The sequence below is a fragment of the Lynx canadensis genome, chromosome A2 (genome assembly GCF_007474595.2).
Source record: "Lynx canadensis isolate LIC74 chromosome A2, mLynCan4.pri.v2, whole genome shotgun sequence".
Lineage (NCBI taxonomy): Eukaryota > Metazoa > Chordata > Mammalia > Carnivora > Felidae > Lynx > Lynx canadensis.
This window is the reverse complement of record NC_044304.2, coordinates 1615451-1633385: the sequence shown is the minus strand read 5'-3', so window position 1 is coordinate 1633385 and position 17935 is coordinate 1615451. Positions and strand designations below refer to the sequence as shown.

Here is a 17935-nt window from a genome sequence, read left to right as displayed (position 1 = left end):
GCGCCAGATACCAAACTGAGCCACCCCACGTGGCCGGCTCGGTGCCACGTGACCGGCTCTGCCAAACGCGCGGGAGTCCGCCACTGTCCCACGATGCACCGCGCTGTTACCGCGCGAGAGGGAACGACAGTCCTGATTTCCGGCCTCCAATCGGTCGCAGAGGTCAGTTGCCCTAACGACCAGCTAGCCCCTCCCACCCACCCCCCCTAACGTCTGAATTACGTCACTTCTCCCCACGCCCGTCTTGATAATTGACGCGCCTGCGCAGAATGAAAGCCAACGAGCACCGCCTCCTTCCGCGCAAGCGTCGCGGCCGGGGGCGGGGCCGGGTAGCGCTGCGGTGCGCAGGCGCAGCCGTCGGCGGGTCGGCGTTCGGCCGCCAGTGAGGTGAGTGGGGGGTGTTCGGTGCTGAGCCAGATGGGCTTAGGGTCCGCGGCTTGGAGCTCCCGGGGCTCAAAGGCCCGTAAAGAGAGCTGGGGCTGGGGCTGGGGTGGCCGCGGTCCGCTGGGTGCTGTGAGTGGGCGGCGCGAAGGGGAAACTGAGGCAGGGCGGCGTCGGGCAGGCCCTCGCCAGTCCTGGTCCGCCTCACCCGGACCCGAGGCCCGGCAAGTGCTGGTTCGAGGTGAAACTGCAAGTGAAAGTGCCCCGCAAGCGACGAAGGTGTCTTGTGCCCGGAAATACGGTCCCTTTGAATCAGGTATCCCGTTAGTGGGGCTCCAGTCGGTGTCCTGTCCCAGCGCCGCCACTCTCCACCTGGCTGACCTGGCCAGCCTCTTGGGTTCCCGGAGCCTCATTTTCCCCCTCTGTAAAACGGGTGTAGTCACGGTCCCTGTCTGATGTTTGTGGGTGGGGGCGGTGGTCCTCGGGAAGATTGAAGCCACAGGGACCGGCGCAAAGCGAGAGCTCAGTGGGGTCGGCAGGTGTTAGGGGCTTCTGTATGTTGACCTAAAGGCGGGAAGAGTCAGCCCCACCACCTCTCGCTGGCTGTGTGAGCTTGAGGAAGTCGCTTGCCTCTCCGAGCAGCGCTTTCCTTCTAGAATAGGGGCCGTAGGAGAATGCGCTTCTTAGGGTCGCTCTGAGGTTAAGTAAACAGAACATTCTGTGACCAGGCTCCTGCTGCTTGTTAAGAGCATACTGGAGAACCGCTAGGTTTCTTATTAGGTGTCAGAAAACGTGTGCGCAGCCCGCATCCCTCAGGCTGCAGGATCTTCCCGTGCACTTTAGTTTTCCATCTCTGATTATTCTGACTGCTTTTCCTCTCCCCAGACCGGTGGTTCTGTCACCCTGGGGGACACGGGGCGGTGTCTGGGGGACATTTGTTGTCACGACTGGGTGTGATCTTGGCGCCGAGTGGGTGGGGCCAGGGTGATGCTCAACACCCTGCGGTGCCTAGGACGGTCCATGAACGGTCCACAGTGTCCTCAGTGCAGAAGTTAAGCCCTGCTCCAGACCAGTGAGTCTTCGCCAGCATGAGCTGTGTACGTGGGGTTGGTGAGATGAACCCCAAGATATCCTGCGCACGTTTTGTGGGGAGAGGAAAGTGCACTTGGAGTGGAGGCTCTGGAGTCAGACTGCTGGGTTCAGAAGTCCGGGTTTGTGTCTTAGCTGGGTGACCTTGAGTGGCACCCCCATCTTTCTAGTGTCCGTGTTTTTTTCTGTAAAATGGGGACGGGGTAGACAAGCCAAGGTCTCAGCAAACTGTGATTGGGGGGCCAGACCCAGCTGCAGCTTGTTTTCCTGAACGAAGCCACGCCTCCACCGCAGACCCCTTAACCGTGGCTGCTGTTGCACAAGAGGAAAGTTGAGTGGTTGCCACAGAAACCCTGTGGCCCGGGAAGCTTACTTGGGCCCTTTTCAGAAAATGATCACCTATCCCCTCCATAAGCCATTGTGTGAACTGCACTTAGCTCGGGCCTGGAAGGTGCTCGACACTCCAAGGATTTTGCCTGAGGCTTGTAATTTGGTCTTATTGGAAGGGTGAGCCAGCTCCAAAGATAGGGTTATAAGCTCCGCCTCAGATGGAGAGCTGTGGTCTTAACTTGGATCCTACATTTTTATTTTATTTTTTTTGCCAAGAGCCAGCACTGGCCCCTGTGGGAAATACTCAGGAAGAGGGTTGAAGGAATAAAGGGAATTTTAGTAGGGAGGCAAGACCCAAGGTTTGTTGTCTCTTCTGCTCTTCCCAAAGAACTTGGTCAGGTGGCTCTGAATTTGACAGGGATCTAACATTTTCCCGAGACTGTATGGATCAAACACTGCTCAGTGCTGGGGTTCAAAGGGAAGGTGTCTGTCCAGTGGCTCATAGTCGGGGCAAGGGCAGGGGACAGATGACAGACCAAGGAGTTTCAAAGCCCACTAGGCCAGTGATAAGACTGGTACTTGGACTTTGCCAGAAAAAGAGGGCGTCTAGCTCTGAGGCAGCAACCTTGCGGCTCGGTATTGAAGGGAGTTAGAGTTTCCAGATGGGTTGGAGCAGTTCTGTTTGAGTGGAGCCCCTGAGGGTTTGGCAGAGGGCCTCACGCGCACACGCATGACATTTCGGGGGGCTTTTGACGGTTTTAAAGCGTACAGGGCATTCTGGTGGCATTTTAGAAGAACACCGGGCTGCGGCGAGGGTCGTGGGCTCAAGCCTTGAGTTGGCCCTGCTCGGACACTGGAGGTGTGCTAGGTTGAGACACAGGAGTAGAGCACTGACTTTGCACACTGCTGTTTGTGAGCAGGGCTCTGGCTTCAGGATGGAGGCAGAAGCCCTCGGCAGCGGCAGCGGGCGGTTCAGCTCCCGGGGTGGGGGGAGGCCTCACTTTTTATTTTTTTTAACGTTTGTTTATTTTTGAGAGACGGAGCATGAGCGGGGGAGGGGCAGAGAGAGAGGGAGACACAGACGAAGAGGCTCCAGGCTCTGAGCTGTCGGCACAGAGCCCGACGTGACCCTCGAACCCTTGAACCCTCTAACCGCGAGATCATGACCTGAGCTGAAGTTGCACACTTAACTGACTGAGCCACCCAGGCGCACCAAGGGCTTACTCATTTTAGCGAGGCATGCCGTTTTTTCCCCTTTCACCAGTTCTAGGCTCGGAAATAAAAGGAACAGAGGCTGATTTTTTCGTTGTTTAATGATGAAATGAAAAGGTGGACCGAGAGCCGGAAGGATTGTGAGGACCACCAGCAGGGCTGGCCCCAGGACCCTGCCACACCCTGGGACTCTGTCCGTCCACCCTCACCAGGCTCACCCGAACTGGGCCCTCCGTGGTGCTTCCTGAGAGCTCATAAAGCACTCACTGTTCAGAGAGCGGGCTGCTTTTGAGAATTTTGTCCAGTGGCCAAAACCCTACAAGTCGTGATTGTTCCGGGTGCCTGGTAGGAGTCGAGGGAAAGTGCTGTCCTTGTGTTTTGCTGGGCCTCACTTTGTGGCGAGCAGAAGGCTCATTCGTCCCAAAACCCCTGCGTGGAAGTGAGATTTGCAAACTGTCTCGCAAAGAAGCGACAGTTTCGTGGACCACCTGTGTCAGAGGCCCTGTGGGTCCTTGTCGCACCTTGGGGAAGTAGTCCTCGGTAGCAGACCCATCCTCCCTCTGCTGCAGGCCTGAAACCCAAAATGTTGCGCAAGCAGGTTTTCAGAAAGTGTGCAGCAAAGTCATTTGGCCAGAAAAGTCTGACTTGTACTGACTTAGAGTCTTCCAGTGACTTTCACTGGGGGGTTTGGCCATGTCTGGGGACATCTGTGGTTGTTACCACTGTGGAAGGAGGTGCTCCTGGCATCGAGGGGGATGGGGCCAGGGATGCTACTGAACCCCCACCGTGTTCAGGACATCCCCATGGAGAGCGACCTGCTCCTAAGGTTAGCAGTGCTGAGCGGGAGAGACCCTGCATTGATTATTTGGGAAAATACTGAGTCTAGTCCCTGCCCACCCTAGACACCAGAGTAAGTCCCCAGGGGTCAGAGGGTACAAACCAGGGCCGCCCTGGTGCCTGTGGGTCACCCTCCCTCCCTCCGCTGTTTGTGCGTATTTCTATATGTGCAGCATCCCAGGACCTCAGTAGTCAGATGCTTACAGAACACAGAGACTCCTGGGGGTGTCCCTTGGGGGGTGATTCTGCCCCCCGCCTCGGGGTACACTGGACAGAGACCAGGGATGCTGTTAAACTCTGCAGTGAACAGGACATCCCCCCGCCACACACACACACACACACACACACACACACACACACAGCAAAGAATGATCTTACCCCGGATAGCAATAGTGGAGAAAACCCGAGTTAGGTCTTTTTTTTTTTTTCCACATTTATTTTTTGAGAGAGCACAAGTTGGGGAGGGGCAGAGAGTGGGGACAGGATCTGAAGCAGATTCTGTGCTGACAGCACACTCAGGAACCGCAAGATCAGGACCTGAGCCAGTCGTATGCTCAACCGACTGAGCCACCCACACGCCCCGTAGGTCAGAAGTTCTTGGAACAGCTGTTAAGGACATCTCCGTTACCCCATCTCATAGGAGAGGAAAGTGAGGGTATCGGCTGGGACAAGGCGGTCCTTAGCTTAGGAGTGGGGAAAGTGACCTGAAACTGGCATGGGGCAGAAGTGGCTGAGCCTGAGGCTGACTCCAGGCCCTTGTCCTCCCAGGCAAATCAGGCTCCCTGGCCTGTCATCCATACACCAGGCCCAGGGCAGGCTCCAGGGGGCGCTCTGACCTCTTGCCGGTGAATCCCTTTGGAGGGGCCACCATTTGGGAGAAGATCAAGCGACAGACCTGGTGAAGCCCAGGAAGCAGGCAGTGAGAGCTTATCCTGGGGAGATCAGGCCGGAGTGCCTCAAATCCAGTGGGGACAAGAGATCCTCACATGCAAACGCCCTGAGGTTCCAAGGGCCAGGGGCACAGAAAGGAGGGTGACTTGGTCTTTTAGTTTTTTGAACCCTTGCCTCCATGAGCCTTGATAGTCTATACACAGCACCCCCCGCCCCCAGCTTCACCACTTGGTCCGGGGGGGCAGACTTCTGCTAAAGACCGGATTTCCTTCCTCAGTCTACTCTTTTTGTGTGTGTGATAACTAATTTTTGAGGGAGAGAGCTTGAGCGGGGGAGGGGCGGACAGAGAGAGGAGGACAGAAGCTCCAAAGCAGGGTCTGAGCTGACAGCAGCAGGCCCGACACGAACCGCGAGATCATGCCCTGAGCCAAAGTCAGATGCTCCACCGACTGAGCCGCCCAGGCGCCCCTATCTTTCAGCTATTGTAAATAATGCTGTCAAAACAAATACCTAAAATGAAAACATTTTGACGTTTTTGGCAGCGTGTGTCTGTTCTTTTTAGATCTGGCGGTCAGCAGACTGGTTTGCTCTCTGCGCCCTCTTAGCTGGGGAGCGTGACTCCCCTTTTGAGGCTTCCCCCGAGATGAGTGGGTTGTGGTGGTTGATCTCTGTGGGTCCCTCTGTGTCTCCTAAGGTCTTCAGGGCCGGGACTGGCTGTCTGTCCTACAGGCTCTGGCAGCCCAACCTGATCCCAGACCTTGCAGTTCTGGGGAGGCTCTTCAGGCAAAGGCACTTGCTGGGTAAAGGGTCATTGTGTCCAGAAATGGGAGCGGGTGGGGAGGAGGGGGGCGCTCATTACCAGCCTTAACTTTAATTCCCTCACCAGTTTTATACAACAAGTGTTTTAAGTTTTTTCCTCACTTAAAATTGAGATATAACCCGTATACCTTAAAACAGCGGATTTTGGTAGATTCACACTGCTGTGGAACCATCAGCTTTTTCTAAGTCCAGAACGTTCCACCTCAAAAAGGAACTGTGTCCCCATCAGCCATCCCTCCCCAGCCCCCACGAACCCCCTTCCTGTCTATGGATGCGCCTGTTCTGGACGTTTCACACACGTGGAGTCACATCCTTGTGGCCTCTCGTGTCTGGTTCCCCTGCCTTTACGAACGAAGCAGCTGTTGATGGACGTAGGTTCCCGTGAACCGGAGACAGAGAGAGGTCTCTGAGGCCGGCCAGCGCCAGGGGTCTTGACGGCGCTTGCCCCGACCAGCCGTCTGCATATTCACATCATCTGAGTCTGATGCCAGCCAGTTTGTAGAGCCTGGGGCCTAATGACTGACTCTTCCTGGTTCTGCGGGGCACAGAGGCATTTTGGGGAGACCAAGGTGCTTCATGCTGCGGGTTCTGGCTGCACGGATGGACTTGAGCCGCCTCGGGCCGGCTGCTCCTTGTGGACCCCCAGCCCCCACCTGGTGCCCTTCTCAGTGGGAGCGACCGTGGAGGTCATGGTCCAGAGGGAAGGAGATGGTGTTATGTACAGTGCTTGGCCCATCATAGGCCTCCAGGTGGCGGACCCCTCCCACCAGATCGTTCCACACCAGGGCTCTCCCCTGGGCACTGCTCATGCTGGAGCCAGAGAGCTCTCCCATCACGGGGACATCCTCGGTGCCAGGGGGCTAAACAGCATCCCAGGTCCTCACCACTCAACACTGGGACACCCCGTTGTGATGGCCACGGATTTCCCCAAACCTGGTCCACAGTCCCTGGGGCAGGGTCACTCCTGGCCTGGGAATCCAGCACGTCGTGGAGGGACCAAGAAAAGGCTCTCTGGCTGCCAGGAAAGGGACCGGTGCCTCTGGGCCCTCCCCCTACCCCAGCCCATCCCCCCACTGCTCCCTGCCCCCCACAACACTTGTCCGACCCCCTCCTATCCCTCAGGGGTGTCAGGACTTGGAGAACCGTCAGTTTGTTTTGTCAGCCTGAATGGAAAAGCAGGTGGGACTGCGGTCCGCCTTGTGCTTAGCTCAAAACTCGGGGTTCATAGACCTGCAGGAGTAGTGCTGGCAGTCTGGCCCTCCACACCCCTGGGAGCCCCCGTGTGCCACTCAGTCTGTGAAAGGGTGGTGATGGTTAAGGCCACGTCACTTTCTTTACAGTAAGGAGGCAGGGTTGCCGGGGGGGCTCAGTTGTTCGAGCGTCCTGCTCTTGATTTTGGCTCAGGTCTTGATCTCATGGAATCGAGCTCCGAGTTGGGCTCTGTGCTCACAGCATGGAACCTGCTTGGGATCCTCTCTTTCTCTGTGTGTCTCTGTCTTTCTCAAAAAATAAGCAAACCTGAAAAAAAACTTAGAATGAGGAGGCAGGAGGCTGGAGCAATCCTCTGCCCATGAAAGCCCCAGCATCTCATCCGTGAAATGGGGGTCATAACCATTTCCCCTCACTTGTCATTCAGATTAAATTGTTTCGTGGGCCTGAAGCGGCTTCCGCAGGGCCAGGCCTGGTGAGCCAGGGCCCAGCAGTCCAGGGGCGTAGAGCACCAGGCACCCCAGGCACAGAGGGGAGGGGCACTGCCCGCATTCCCTCTGCTTCGGTCCACAGATCCCGAGAACCCCTGGGCGTTGTCTCTTCCTGTCACAAGATGGATAACAAGAAGCGCCTGGCCTACGCCATTATCCGGTTCCTGCATGACCAGCTGCGGCACGGGGGGCTCTCGTCCGACGCCCAGGAGAGCTTGGAAGGTACGTGCGGGCCACTGCCCTCCCTCCTTCCCGCCGTGCAGACCCTAGTCTCCCGCAGGCATTCTCGCCACTACCCATCTTTCATCGAGATGCGGTTCCAGAATGTTCTCCACCACTACCGCGTGTGTGTGACTCCAGTGATCAGAGAAAGGCTGTCTTGAAAGAGGGGGTAGGGCACCCACGGTGCCTGGAAGCCACGTGGGGCTGAGGGTGGGGAGGCCATCTGACCCCCAAAGTCACAAAGTCGGGATTGTGTTCAGAAGAAAACACCTCTGTTCTCCCTCACAGTTGCGATCCAGTGCCTGGAGACTGCTTTTGGGGTGACCGTGGAGGACAGCGACCTCGCTCTCCCTCAGACTCTTCCGGAAATATTTGAAGCAGCCGCCGCGGGCAGGGTGAGCCTCTGGGCTTCCCAGAACAACAGTAACAAGTGCCGGTGCCAGGCCTGTGGGCAGGGCAGATGGGGGCGCGGCCCGGCCACCTGGCCCAAGGCGTCTCCCTCGGAGCTCAGCTGCCCTCTCAGGCGGCCTGAGCAGGAGGGCGGCCAGAGGTGCGGGGCTGGGAGGAGGAAGACGGCAGGGCCGCCCGTTAGACAGCTCATCCCTGCCTTGGACCCAGGAGGCGCCGCAGGACCTGAGGAGCCCTGAGCGAACTCCGCCTTCAGAGGAGGACTCGGCGGAGGCAGAGCGCCTCAAAACCGAAGGTGAGAGACAAGGCGGGCCGGTCCCCAGGGTGTGGCAGCCGGGGGGCTTGCTGTCACGCAGTACCACGGCACATGGGCTTGGGGGCCGGGGGCCGCAGAACGCGCGGATGTGAGGATGTGCACAGGGTGGAGCCCCCGACGCGGCTAGTGGGGGCGTAAGCGGGCCGTCGCCATGGAAGGCGTTCTGACAGTATGCGGTCACCCGATGGCGTGGTGTGTGGCCCGGCCTCTCCCCTCCCGGGCAGAGCCGTGCGCCCAGGAAAAATGCAGGCGCGTATCCACAGCAGCAAAAAGGGAGAACAGCCCGTATGTCCACAGACCAGTAAAAGGGATAAACAAAACGTGACACATCCATAGTCAGGAACATCACTCGGCCGCCAGCAGGAGCGAGGCGCCCACACCCGCCGCCCGGCAGATGGACCCTGAACACACGACGCTCAGGGAGGGAACCAGACACGAGAGGCCACACGGGGTGTGAGTCCACGTGTGTGAAACGTCCAGAACAGGCTCATCCGTGGACAGGAGGGGGGTTTGTGGGTGCTGGGGGAGGAGAGCGGGCGATGGCTGATGGGGATGGGGCTTTCTTTAGGGGAGAGGGAATGTTCTGGAAGTGACTACAGTGATGGACAACTGAATATTTTAAAAACCACCGAGCTGCACACTTTGAAAATGTGAGTTTTATGTTATGTGAGTTACATCTCGTTAAACTTGGCTGTTTCTGAGGGGAGAAGCAGAAGTGAGGGTGTCAGAGACTTGTCTCCAGATGTCACAAGCAGCGACAGTTGTCCTCACTGGGTGCTGGCTTGGGCCACGAGCCCCGAGATGCCGGACGCAGCCGCCCCCTTCTCCCCTGCCACCGCCCTGAGCGACTGAGCGCTGCGTCCCGCCCGAGGCTCTCCTCACGCCTTCCCACAGACGCCCGGGAGAGCGGAGCCCGCGTGTCAGAGCCCTCGGGTCTCGTGTGAACAGCGGGGGTCACCAGTTTTCCTTTGTTTTTAGGAAACGAGCAGATGAAAGGAGAAAACTTTGAAGCTGCCGTGCACTTCTACGGGAAAGCCATCGAGCTGAACCCCGCCAACGCCGTCTATTTCTGTAACAGGTACCAGCCGGGGCCCACGCGGGGCGGGGACTCACGTGGGGCCTGGGCAGGCAGGTCGCGTGTCCCCAGGAGACCAGGAGAGGTGTCCGAACAGTCCCCTAGGGGTTGTTACACCGCAGCCCCTGAGAAGCAGTCAGTGGCAGGTGGCCAGGAATGTGTCAGTAAGCGTTGACAGCGGCCTTAAAATTAGGGGGCACCATCCTCCACGCGGGTGTCGCGACGAGAAATAAGCTAACGCTTGGGTGGCGTTTCATTCCTGTGTTCACATCAGCATCGTCGCCAACTGTGAAGAGTTGCATCTGGCTTGTACTTTAAATTTTTTAATGTTTAGTGATTTTGAGAGAGAGAGAGACAAAACGTACGCGGGGGGCAGAGAGAGAGAATCCCGAGCAGGTTCTGTGCTGTCAGCGCAGCCAACCATGAGATCGTGACCTGAGGTGAAACCAGGAGTAGGGTGCTTAACCGACTGAGCCCCCCAGGCACCCCTGGCTCGTGCTTCTGAAGGGAACGCTGTATCACCCCAGCCTCCCAGTAGGGACTTTGTTGCTCACGAGTGGTTCTTGGTGACGAGAGGGACTGGATGGGACGTGGGACAGAATCGCACGTTCGTGTGAAAGGCACAGGAACCGGCGGAGAACAGAGACCGGAGGGGGCACCAGACGTCATCCACGTGGTCTCCAGGGTGAAACTGCTTTAGCTTTAATGTCTTTCTCTTTTGGGGGCGATCACACAAACGGGTGGACAGAAAAGGTAGGCGCGTCGTACACAGTCCTGTACCCCGCTTCTGCCAGCGTAGCCGCTCCGTGCTTTCTAGCTGATGTCTTTCTGTACTTCAGAAACTGGGGGAAGCGTAAAGGGGAATATTAAAAAACGGCCAGTGAGAAAAACTATCAAATGCGGCAAGTCGAGAGCGTGGACAGGGGTCTCGTGGCGGATCAGTTATTTCCTAGTAGGTTCTCCCTGACGCAGAACAGGCGCCAGCCCTCCAACAGTGGCGCCGCCCCGTGCGGGGCAGGGTTGGGCCGATCTGTTCTGCCTCCTTCAGCCTCGGTTTCCCCGGGAGGCTGCCGCAGCCCCGGCACAGCTGCTCCGCAGGCAGAAGCCTCGGCAGCCCCGCGTCCGCCCCGCCTGACAGACGGGGAAGCTGAGGCCCCTCTGTGGCAGCGAGCCAGGCACACGACCCCTGACCTGCACTTTGTCTCCCCAGAGCGGCGGCCTATAGCAAACTGGGGAACTACGCAGGGGCCGTGCAGGACTGTGAGCGAGCCATCTGCATAGACCCGTCCTACAGCAAAGCCTACGGCCGGATGGGGTGAGTGCGCCCGTACGGCGTGTGGTGTCTGTCTTCCCAGACCCCTCCCCTGTGTCCCGCGCTTCCTCCTCTTCCCGTCACCCCTGCAGTTTGCTTCAGTCCTGACTCTGCCCAGACCAGGTGTCACACCCCACAGGGTCAGGACTCGGCCCCACTCACGTCTGGGCCTTCCATACTTCTGATCTGCCCGCTGTCTGGGCTCCTGCCGCTCTCGCTCTCGTGCCTCCGTGGTTTGCGAGAGCAGGTCGCAGGACTCGGGAGCACGCCCGTGCTTCCTGCTTGATCGAGGGACACGGGTGAACAGCCAGACGAAGAGGTCCACAGGGCAGGGTGCAGGGGATCCCCCTGGAGTGGGGTGGCCTCCCTCGCAGCATGTGGTTACCTTCACCAGCGGGGATCTTCTCCAGATCTCATTGTTGAAGAGTTTTATAGCCTCTCCAGCCTTCTCCCTCCTAGAAGTTTGGGGGCCATGAGATTCCCCCCAACTCAGATCTGAAATTTGGTCTTCCTGGCCACCAGCCCCACCCTGAGTCACATCGTTGGCATAAACTCAGATGGGGTTCAAGGGGCTCGTTACAAAGAACAGGAGACGCCTATGACTTAGGAAGTTTAGGGTTTTAAGAGCTCTGTGCCAGGAACAGAGGCCACATCTGACCCCCCTGCCCTCTGGCCCCCTGCTTCGGGCCTTCAAGCTCTTTGTGTGGGTCCCTCTGGGGCACCAGCCCTTGTGCCTTTGAATTTTCATATGCCTGTACTCTCGGCCCCCGTGGCCCTCGCATGCCATTCCCACCGGACGCTGGCCACAGCGACACTTGGAGCGGTTTGGGGTGTCGGGCAGCCTCCCGGGCCCTCCCCCACATCGCGGTGCCTCTCCCCCAGCCTCGCGCTCTCCAGTTTGAACAAGCACACCGAGGCAGTGGCCTATTACAAGAAGGCCTTGGAGCTGGACCCCGACAACGAGACCTACAAGTCGAACCTCAAGATAGCCGAGCTGAAGTTGAGGGAGACGCCAAGTCCCGTGAGTGGCCCCGGGGAAGAGAGGGCCCTGGCGGGCAGGCCAGGTAGACACTCAGGGCTGGCGGCCTAATCCAGTCCGGCAGGAGACAAAGACACAGAAATGCCTGTCACAAAGGAAAAAGTTTATCCCCACGGGCCCTGGAAACGGGAGGCAGGGCCACACACAGGAGCTCCAGGGTCGGCCAGGAGGCCAGTGCCCCTGTGGTGGTTTCTGGGGGAGGAGCAGGGAGGCAGAGGATGCAGGCTTAGGATCAGCTAGGCGAGTAATTCCAGCAGGGTCCGGGGTATGGGGGCCAGCCCTGGTGGCCGAATGCCAGGCCCTGGGGAATGGCTGACTGGCTCGTGCACTAAAGGTGGCCCGCATGTGACTGTTCACTCTCTCTGGGAATTGCTCACCCTGAGGGACCGTCCTCCAGGGTTCACGGGGGCCCAAGACATCAGAACGCTAGAACGTGAAGGACGGCGCTCTTGTAAACGTTCATAACTGGTTTGTGCCTTTCACCAAGTGCTCTCTGGCCTCGAGGCCTGGCTGCTTGGTTGGTGGGATGTCTGAGCCGTATGCCTCTTAGAATTTGGACAGGCCCCGCGTGGGGTGTTGTGTCTCAGTTCTTGGTTCCTGGGGGCGGGGCCAGCCACCGTGGTCCTGTGACCACTCACCAGGGCTTTTCTCCCCACAGACAGGAGGTGTCGGCAGCTTTGACATTGCTGGCCTGCTGAACAACCCAAGTTTCATGAGCATGGTAATCCGCACTCCCCCCTCTCTCCTGGGTTCCGGTTCCTCTGGGGGCCATGACCTGGGCGCCGGGGGCTGAGCAGCATCCCCGGCTCCACCCCTTGATGCCAGGAGCCCCCCAGCGTGACAGACACAGATGTCCCCAGACACCACCCTTGTCACTAGGGCAGCATCGCCCCCAGTGAGACCCCCCCAGTATGGAGCACAAAGGACAGACTGGGTCCTGCCTCTCATGGTCGCATGACCCAGGAAAACAGCATCCCTCTCTCCAGCTCGGTTTCCACCTCACACTGTGGAGACCCTGGTAGCCACACGGCTGCACCTGCTCCTCGGAGGAGGAGACGCCGAGGAGCCCGGGATGCCACCAGGGTGGAGGTCCCACCTTCCCATGCCAGAGACTTGAGTCGCTGTCCTTTGAAGGCAGGCACCCGCCTGTGTCCTTGGGGCTGGTCCCACACGTGCAAGTTCTTTCACAGTGGCCACAGGGCCCAGGGTTTCCAAGTGTCCAGAAGAGGGAAATCCTGCGCCTTCCGGCCGTCAGAAGCATCCCCACTACAGCAGGAGGCGGCCAGCCAGGCATGGCGATGGGCCGGGCATCACTTTGTATTTTTGTTGGCACCCGGCCACACCCGTGCAGTGACGGCGACACGGCTGTCTGGTTGGGGCAGGGATGGGCCCATAAGGCCAAGAACCTTGACTCTGGCCCTTCACAGAATTTAGCCAGCCCTCCTGAGCCATGTCAGGAAGACCCCGCTTTAGCTGCCCGCTCCGCCGCGTCCTGAAGTCGGTCCTAGGGAGAGAACCCTCGGGGAGTCCAGTTTAAATGCAGGCATGCAGGGTAGTGATAGTAACTGAGGAAACAAAAGAGGCCAACTGTGCTGACATACATCTACACAGCAAAGAGCAAGCAGCCAGTAGGAGATGACGAGGTGCCTGGGAGTCTTTTTAAAGACAAGTCTTACGCGGGATGGAAGCGCGTCAGGAAGGCCGAGCGCCCTTGGGAAGCATGTGCGCAGGAGCCCCTGGGCGCCTGCTGTGTCTGATCATGTGTTCCTTTCTGCAGGCGTCAAACCTGATGAACAACCCCCAAGTTCAGCAGCTGTAAGTGACAACCGTGTGCCTTTGACCCTCTTGTGGTTACATTTTCCATTGTGACAAGACACACGTGACTTAAAACCTGCCTGTTGTAACTGTTTCAAGGTTTACAACGCAGAGGCATTAAGCATATGCAACGTGTTGTACAGCCAACACCGCTGATTAATTTCAGGACATTCCATTATCCCAAAAAGAGTCCTTGTCCCCATTATAGGCATTTTAAACCCCCTCCCCCCCGCGGTCCCTGGCCCCCACAAACCCCCTTCCCATCCGTGGACGAGCCTGTTACGGACGTTTCACACACGTGGACTCGCACCCCGTGTGGCCTCTCGTGTCTGGTTCCCTCCCTGAGCGTCGTGTGTGAGTGCCTGTGTTCAGTTCTTCTGGGCCAACACCCAGGAGTAGACTTGCTGTGTCGTGTGGTGATTCTGTGTCACTTAAGAATTGCCGGACTGTGGTTAAATCTTTTTTTTTAAATTTTTTTTCTCAGCGTTTATTTATTTTTGGGACAGAGAGAGACAGAGCATGAACGGGGGAGGGCCACAGAGAGAGGGAGACACAGAATCGGAAACAGGCTCCAGGCTCCGAGCCATCAGCCCAGAGCCTGACGCGGGGCTCGAACTCACGGACCGCGAGATCGTGACCTGGCTGAAGTCGGACGCTTAACCGACTGCGCCACCCAGGCGCCCCGACTGTGGTTAAATCTTAAAGCAAAATTTCTGAAGGCAGCACTGCTAACATTGGGGCAGTCACTCGGGGAGGGGGGGTGTGTGTACCAGGTGCCGTGGGGGCTAAACAGCACGCCTGGTCAGCCCCCACCCCTCGCTGCCAGGAGCCCCCCAGTCGTGAGGACCACAGATGTCCCCAAACATGGTCCTGTGTCCCCTGGGGCAGAATTGTCCCCCTGGTTGAGGACCACTGTCTTTAAGCCAGAAACCAGGAGTGTTCCCGAGTGAGCCGGTGGCGTTCACAGCAGCCGCTGTCGGAGGACGGGCGGGCTGGGCAGCTCTGGGCCCCGAGGGGCCGCCAGGTGGCGGCAGAGAGCAGCTCGTGTTGTGGAGGAGCAGGACCCAACGGGAACAGGCAGGCCAGGCTGTCTGTGCACATCGTGGGCTCTCTCCTTGCAGCATGTCCGGGATGATTTCGGGCGGCCACAACCCCCTGGGGACTCCTGGCACCAGCCCCTCACAGAATGACCTGGCCAGTCTCATTCAGGCGTGAGTAGACGTGCCTGGTGGGACTCTGGGGTGGTGGGGGCCCGCCCTCGAGAATAAAAGCACAAGTGCTGTGCCCCTGGGTGCTCGATAAGACCCCGCTACTGGGACCCAGTGAGTAGCCGCACTGCCTGTGGGGGCACGCGCCTAGGAAGTGGCCGGGAGGGTGCCCCGGGGCCACCAGCTGAGCCCGGGCACGCCCCTCCTGCAGCGGCCAGCAGTTCGCCCAGCAGATGCAGCAGCAGAATCCAGAGTTGATAGAACAGCTCCGAAGTCAGATCCGAAGTCGGACCCCCAGTGCCAGCAACGATGACCAGCAGGAGTGATGGCCCACGTGAGTCCACTGTGGCCGTGAGGGGTGAGAGCCTTTGACGACCCGGGTGCACGAGGTTGGGGGTGGTGTCTGGGGCCATCGGGCCCCTTTCCGAGGTGTTTCTGCTCGAATCCTGTCTCTCCCTTCCCAGTTCCCTTCTGTGGGTGGGTTTTATACAGAGAGGGGCTGAAAGCCCACCACTCCCGGACAGGGCTGCTGCCCGAGGGCCTGCAGAGAGTGGGCGGCCACCACGATGGCCAGGGAGGTCTCCAGGGGTGGGATGACAGGCCAGCCCGGCCCCTTGCTTCCCGTGCTCCCCTGGGCTTGTGTGCATGTGTGTCTGTGGTGAGTGGCTGTTAATGAGGGACAGCTGGAAAACAAATGGGGTGTCCCGGAGGGCTCCTGGCCGCCTTGGCTGGCTCCGGGGCCACCCTAGGGGCCCTTGGCCTCAACCTGTGTCCACTAGCCTTGCCTCCTGGCATAGTGGGCTTCCGCCCAGAGGCCTGGGCATTTCTATCATCCCATTTCTCCTTTAACCGTGATTTTTCTATTAAAAGAATTTGAAGGACGGGGGCGCCTGCCTGGCTCAGTCGCAGAGTGTGCAACTCTTAATCTCAGGGTCGGGAGCTCCAGCCCCGTGCTGGGTATAGAAGTTATTAAAAAAATAAACAAAAAAACAGTTTTAAGGATTTTAAAAAAAATATTAAGAAGCAGGAATAACAACTTTCATCTCTCCTCCCACGACACCTAACGTTAGTTATTTGGGCACTTTTTTCCAGTTTTTTTGGGTTTTTTTTTTTTAGCACTCTTAAAAAATAGAACGAAACATAGTTAAGATCAATTTTGCATTTGTTGTATGTCGTAAGCTCATCTGCACAACACCTCTGCCAATGTTTCCCTGTCTGTGGCCTCAGAACCTACAGCGCAGTTCTGTGTCTGTGCTGACGTGGTGCTGCCTCCCCCCACCCCATTGAACATGGCCGTGGGGCCACGGAACCACAGAGATTTAGGCTGAAGCGTCACAGGGCTGGTGCCGCCTGGGCCGCAGCTGTCCCCACCCCCATCCCCGAAGTCTGGCCTCGTGCCCACCACACCCTGACTGGGCCCTCGTGTCCTCTCCCCACAGCCCTCCCAGCATCGCCAGCTCCTTCCCACCGACTGGAAGCCTTCTCGCATTTTGCCGTCTTCTCCCCTTGGACTGCCCAAGAGAGAAAAAGAAAAAGAAATTGGACCTGCATGTTAAGATGGATTTTTATTATTTTTATTTTGCCCTTCATCCTTCCTTCCCTGTTTGTAGTCTCCCATGGCCCCCAGACCCCTCTCGAAACAGAGCCAGCAAGCTGTGAATGCAGACCAGCTCCCAGAAAACCCAGTCACTAAAGTATTTTTTAGACTGTTCCAGGGCGGGGGTCGTCCTCGAGCCCCTGTCCAGGAAGCAGCCAGTTTTATGTCAAGCCACGTCAGGGACACCCGTGGCTCTCAGAGCCCCGTTTTGCAGCCCCCGCGGTCTGTCTTCAGAGGCCTCCGCAGCCCGGTGAGAAGACACTTCTGAGTCGACCTTGGCCTCCCCAGCCGCGCCCTGCTCGGATGAGCTCACTGCCAGCCGCGGTCTGGGCGCCAGTGTCTGCCCTGCCCCTCGGACTGCGGGTTTTCGCGTGAGGAGCTCTTCAGATGCATTTTCCTCGATGACAATTTCCGTTGCCTCGCGCCCCAGCGGGAGCAGGGGTGGGACCGTCCTGGGGCGCACAGGACCAGGTACCGGGACTTCCGATCGAGCATTTTGATGGACACGCATCTCATCTCCTCTGACCCTTTCATCCCAGTACTCGTGGCCGACAGACCCCAGGGGGCAGATCATGACCTTCCAGCCCGTCCCCAGCTGGGTGTCCCAGCCCCACTGCCCTTCTGCCTGCCCACAGGTGACCCTGCTGGCCGGCATGTCTAGGTTCTTGGCAGGTTCTGTCCTGTTCAGGGCTAGGGGCTGGCGGGGGGCCCTGGTGCCACCAGAGCTGCTTCCAGGGTGGGCAACCTGCCCAGGACACGAGGCCACCTCAGACATCCCCATGGCCTCTGCTGGGGGCGGCGGGTGGGGGTTGGGGGGCAGGTCCACTGGCCCCGCTGTACCAGCAGCGACGTGGACAACTGGATCGTTCGAGGTTCCCTGGTGTCGTCGGCTGTCTGCGAGCAGACCCAGTACCGTGTGTGTCGTAGGTAACTAGTAGGAAGACGGGCCACTGCCAGCCACCGCGGTCCGTCCTGCGTCTGGCAAGATGTGTCCTAACTCTCGAGTGCTAGCCATGGTGACAAGCATAACGTGTGGGGAATAAATAGACGTCGTGATCTCTGCTCAGCTCTGCATTGACCTCTGGCGCCACCCTTACCCTCTTGCCCCCAGTTTCTAGAAGCCCCCAGCCTGGAGTTCCTACCTCTGGCACATGCTGGGTGTGAATCTGGTCAATGCCTGGTGTGACGAGGCTGGAAGCAGTTTCTGTGTCCGAGATCACAGACGATTCCAGAAACAGTGAATCTCTGGGCTGGTTCTGTATTTTCTCTCCCTTGTTTTCATCTCCCATAACCCTCCCCTGAGGGGCCAGCCTGGACTCCTGGCCTCTCGAGAACAGGGAGACTATTCCGTGTTCCTTCTCTAGTGTGTTCTGAGAGTCCACCCATTCTCCCTTGGGTAATCTCCGGGGCCTGCCTTTATAACTGCTGCAGGCAAGGGAAGTTGTCCCTCCAGCGGCTTGTCCCGGCCCCCACCCCAGCGCTCTGTGTCAGCAGGGACTTCCTGGGGACCCCACTCTACAGGCGACCTGCTCCATCCATGGGTGGAGAGACCCAGTTTCCAGGTTTGCGGCTGCCCTGGGGAGCACCCCTCTCGTGAGCACGAGGTTAGCACGCATCTCCGAGGGCACGTGAGGCTCCTCTGGGCTCACCCGGGCGGCCCTGCCCTGGGGATACCGGTCTGCGT

General features: G+C 58.5%; 1 protein-coding gene across 2 annotated transcripts; it reads left to right on the top strand.

Annotated features, from left to right (window-relative positions):
- The first annotated feature begins 309 nt into the window (after positions 1 to 309).
- On the top strand, positions 310 to 17317 carry SGTA (small glutamine rich tetratricopeptide repeat containing alpha). 2 transcript variants are annotated; one of them, XM_030298019.1, is made up of 12 exons: positions 310 to 387; positions 7342 to 7481; positions 7770 to 7876; positions 8100 to 8184; positions 9184 to 9283; positions 10491 to 10595; positions 11475 to 11613; positions 12290 to 12352; positions 13409 to 13446; positions 14568 to 14657; positions 14866 to 14988; positions 16094 to 17317. In XM_030298019.1, exons 2-11 carry the CDS (start codon positions 7382 to 7384, stop codon positions 14978 to 14980), a joined length of 942 nt encoding a protein of 313 aa, XP_030153879.1. In that variant the 5' UTR covers positions 310 to 387; positions 7342 to 7381; the 3' UTR covers positions 14981 to 14988; positions 16094 to 17317. The 2 variants fall into 2 exon arrangements, with proteins under 2 accessions (XP_030153879.1, XP_030153872.1); XM_030298012.1 differs by having other exon boundaries at positions 14866 to 15012.
- Positions 17318 to 17935: the final 618 nt, after the last annotated feature.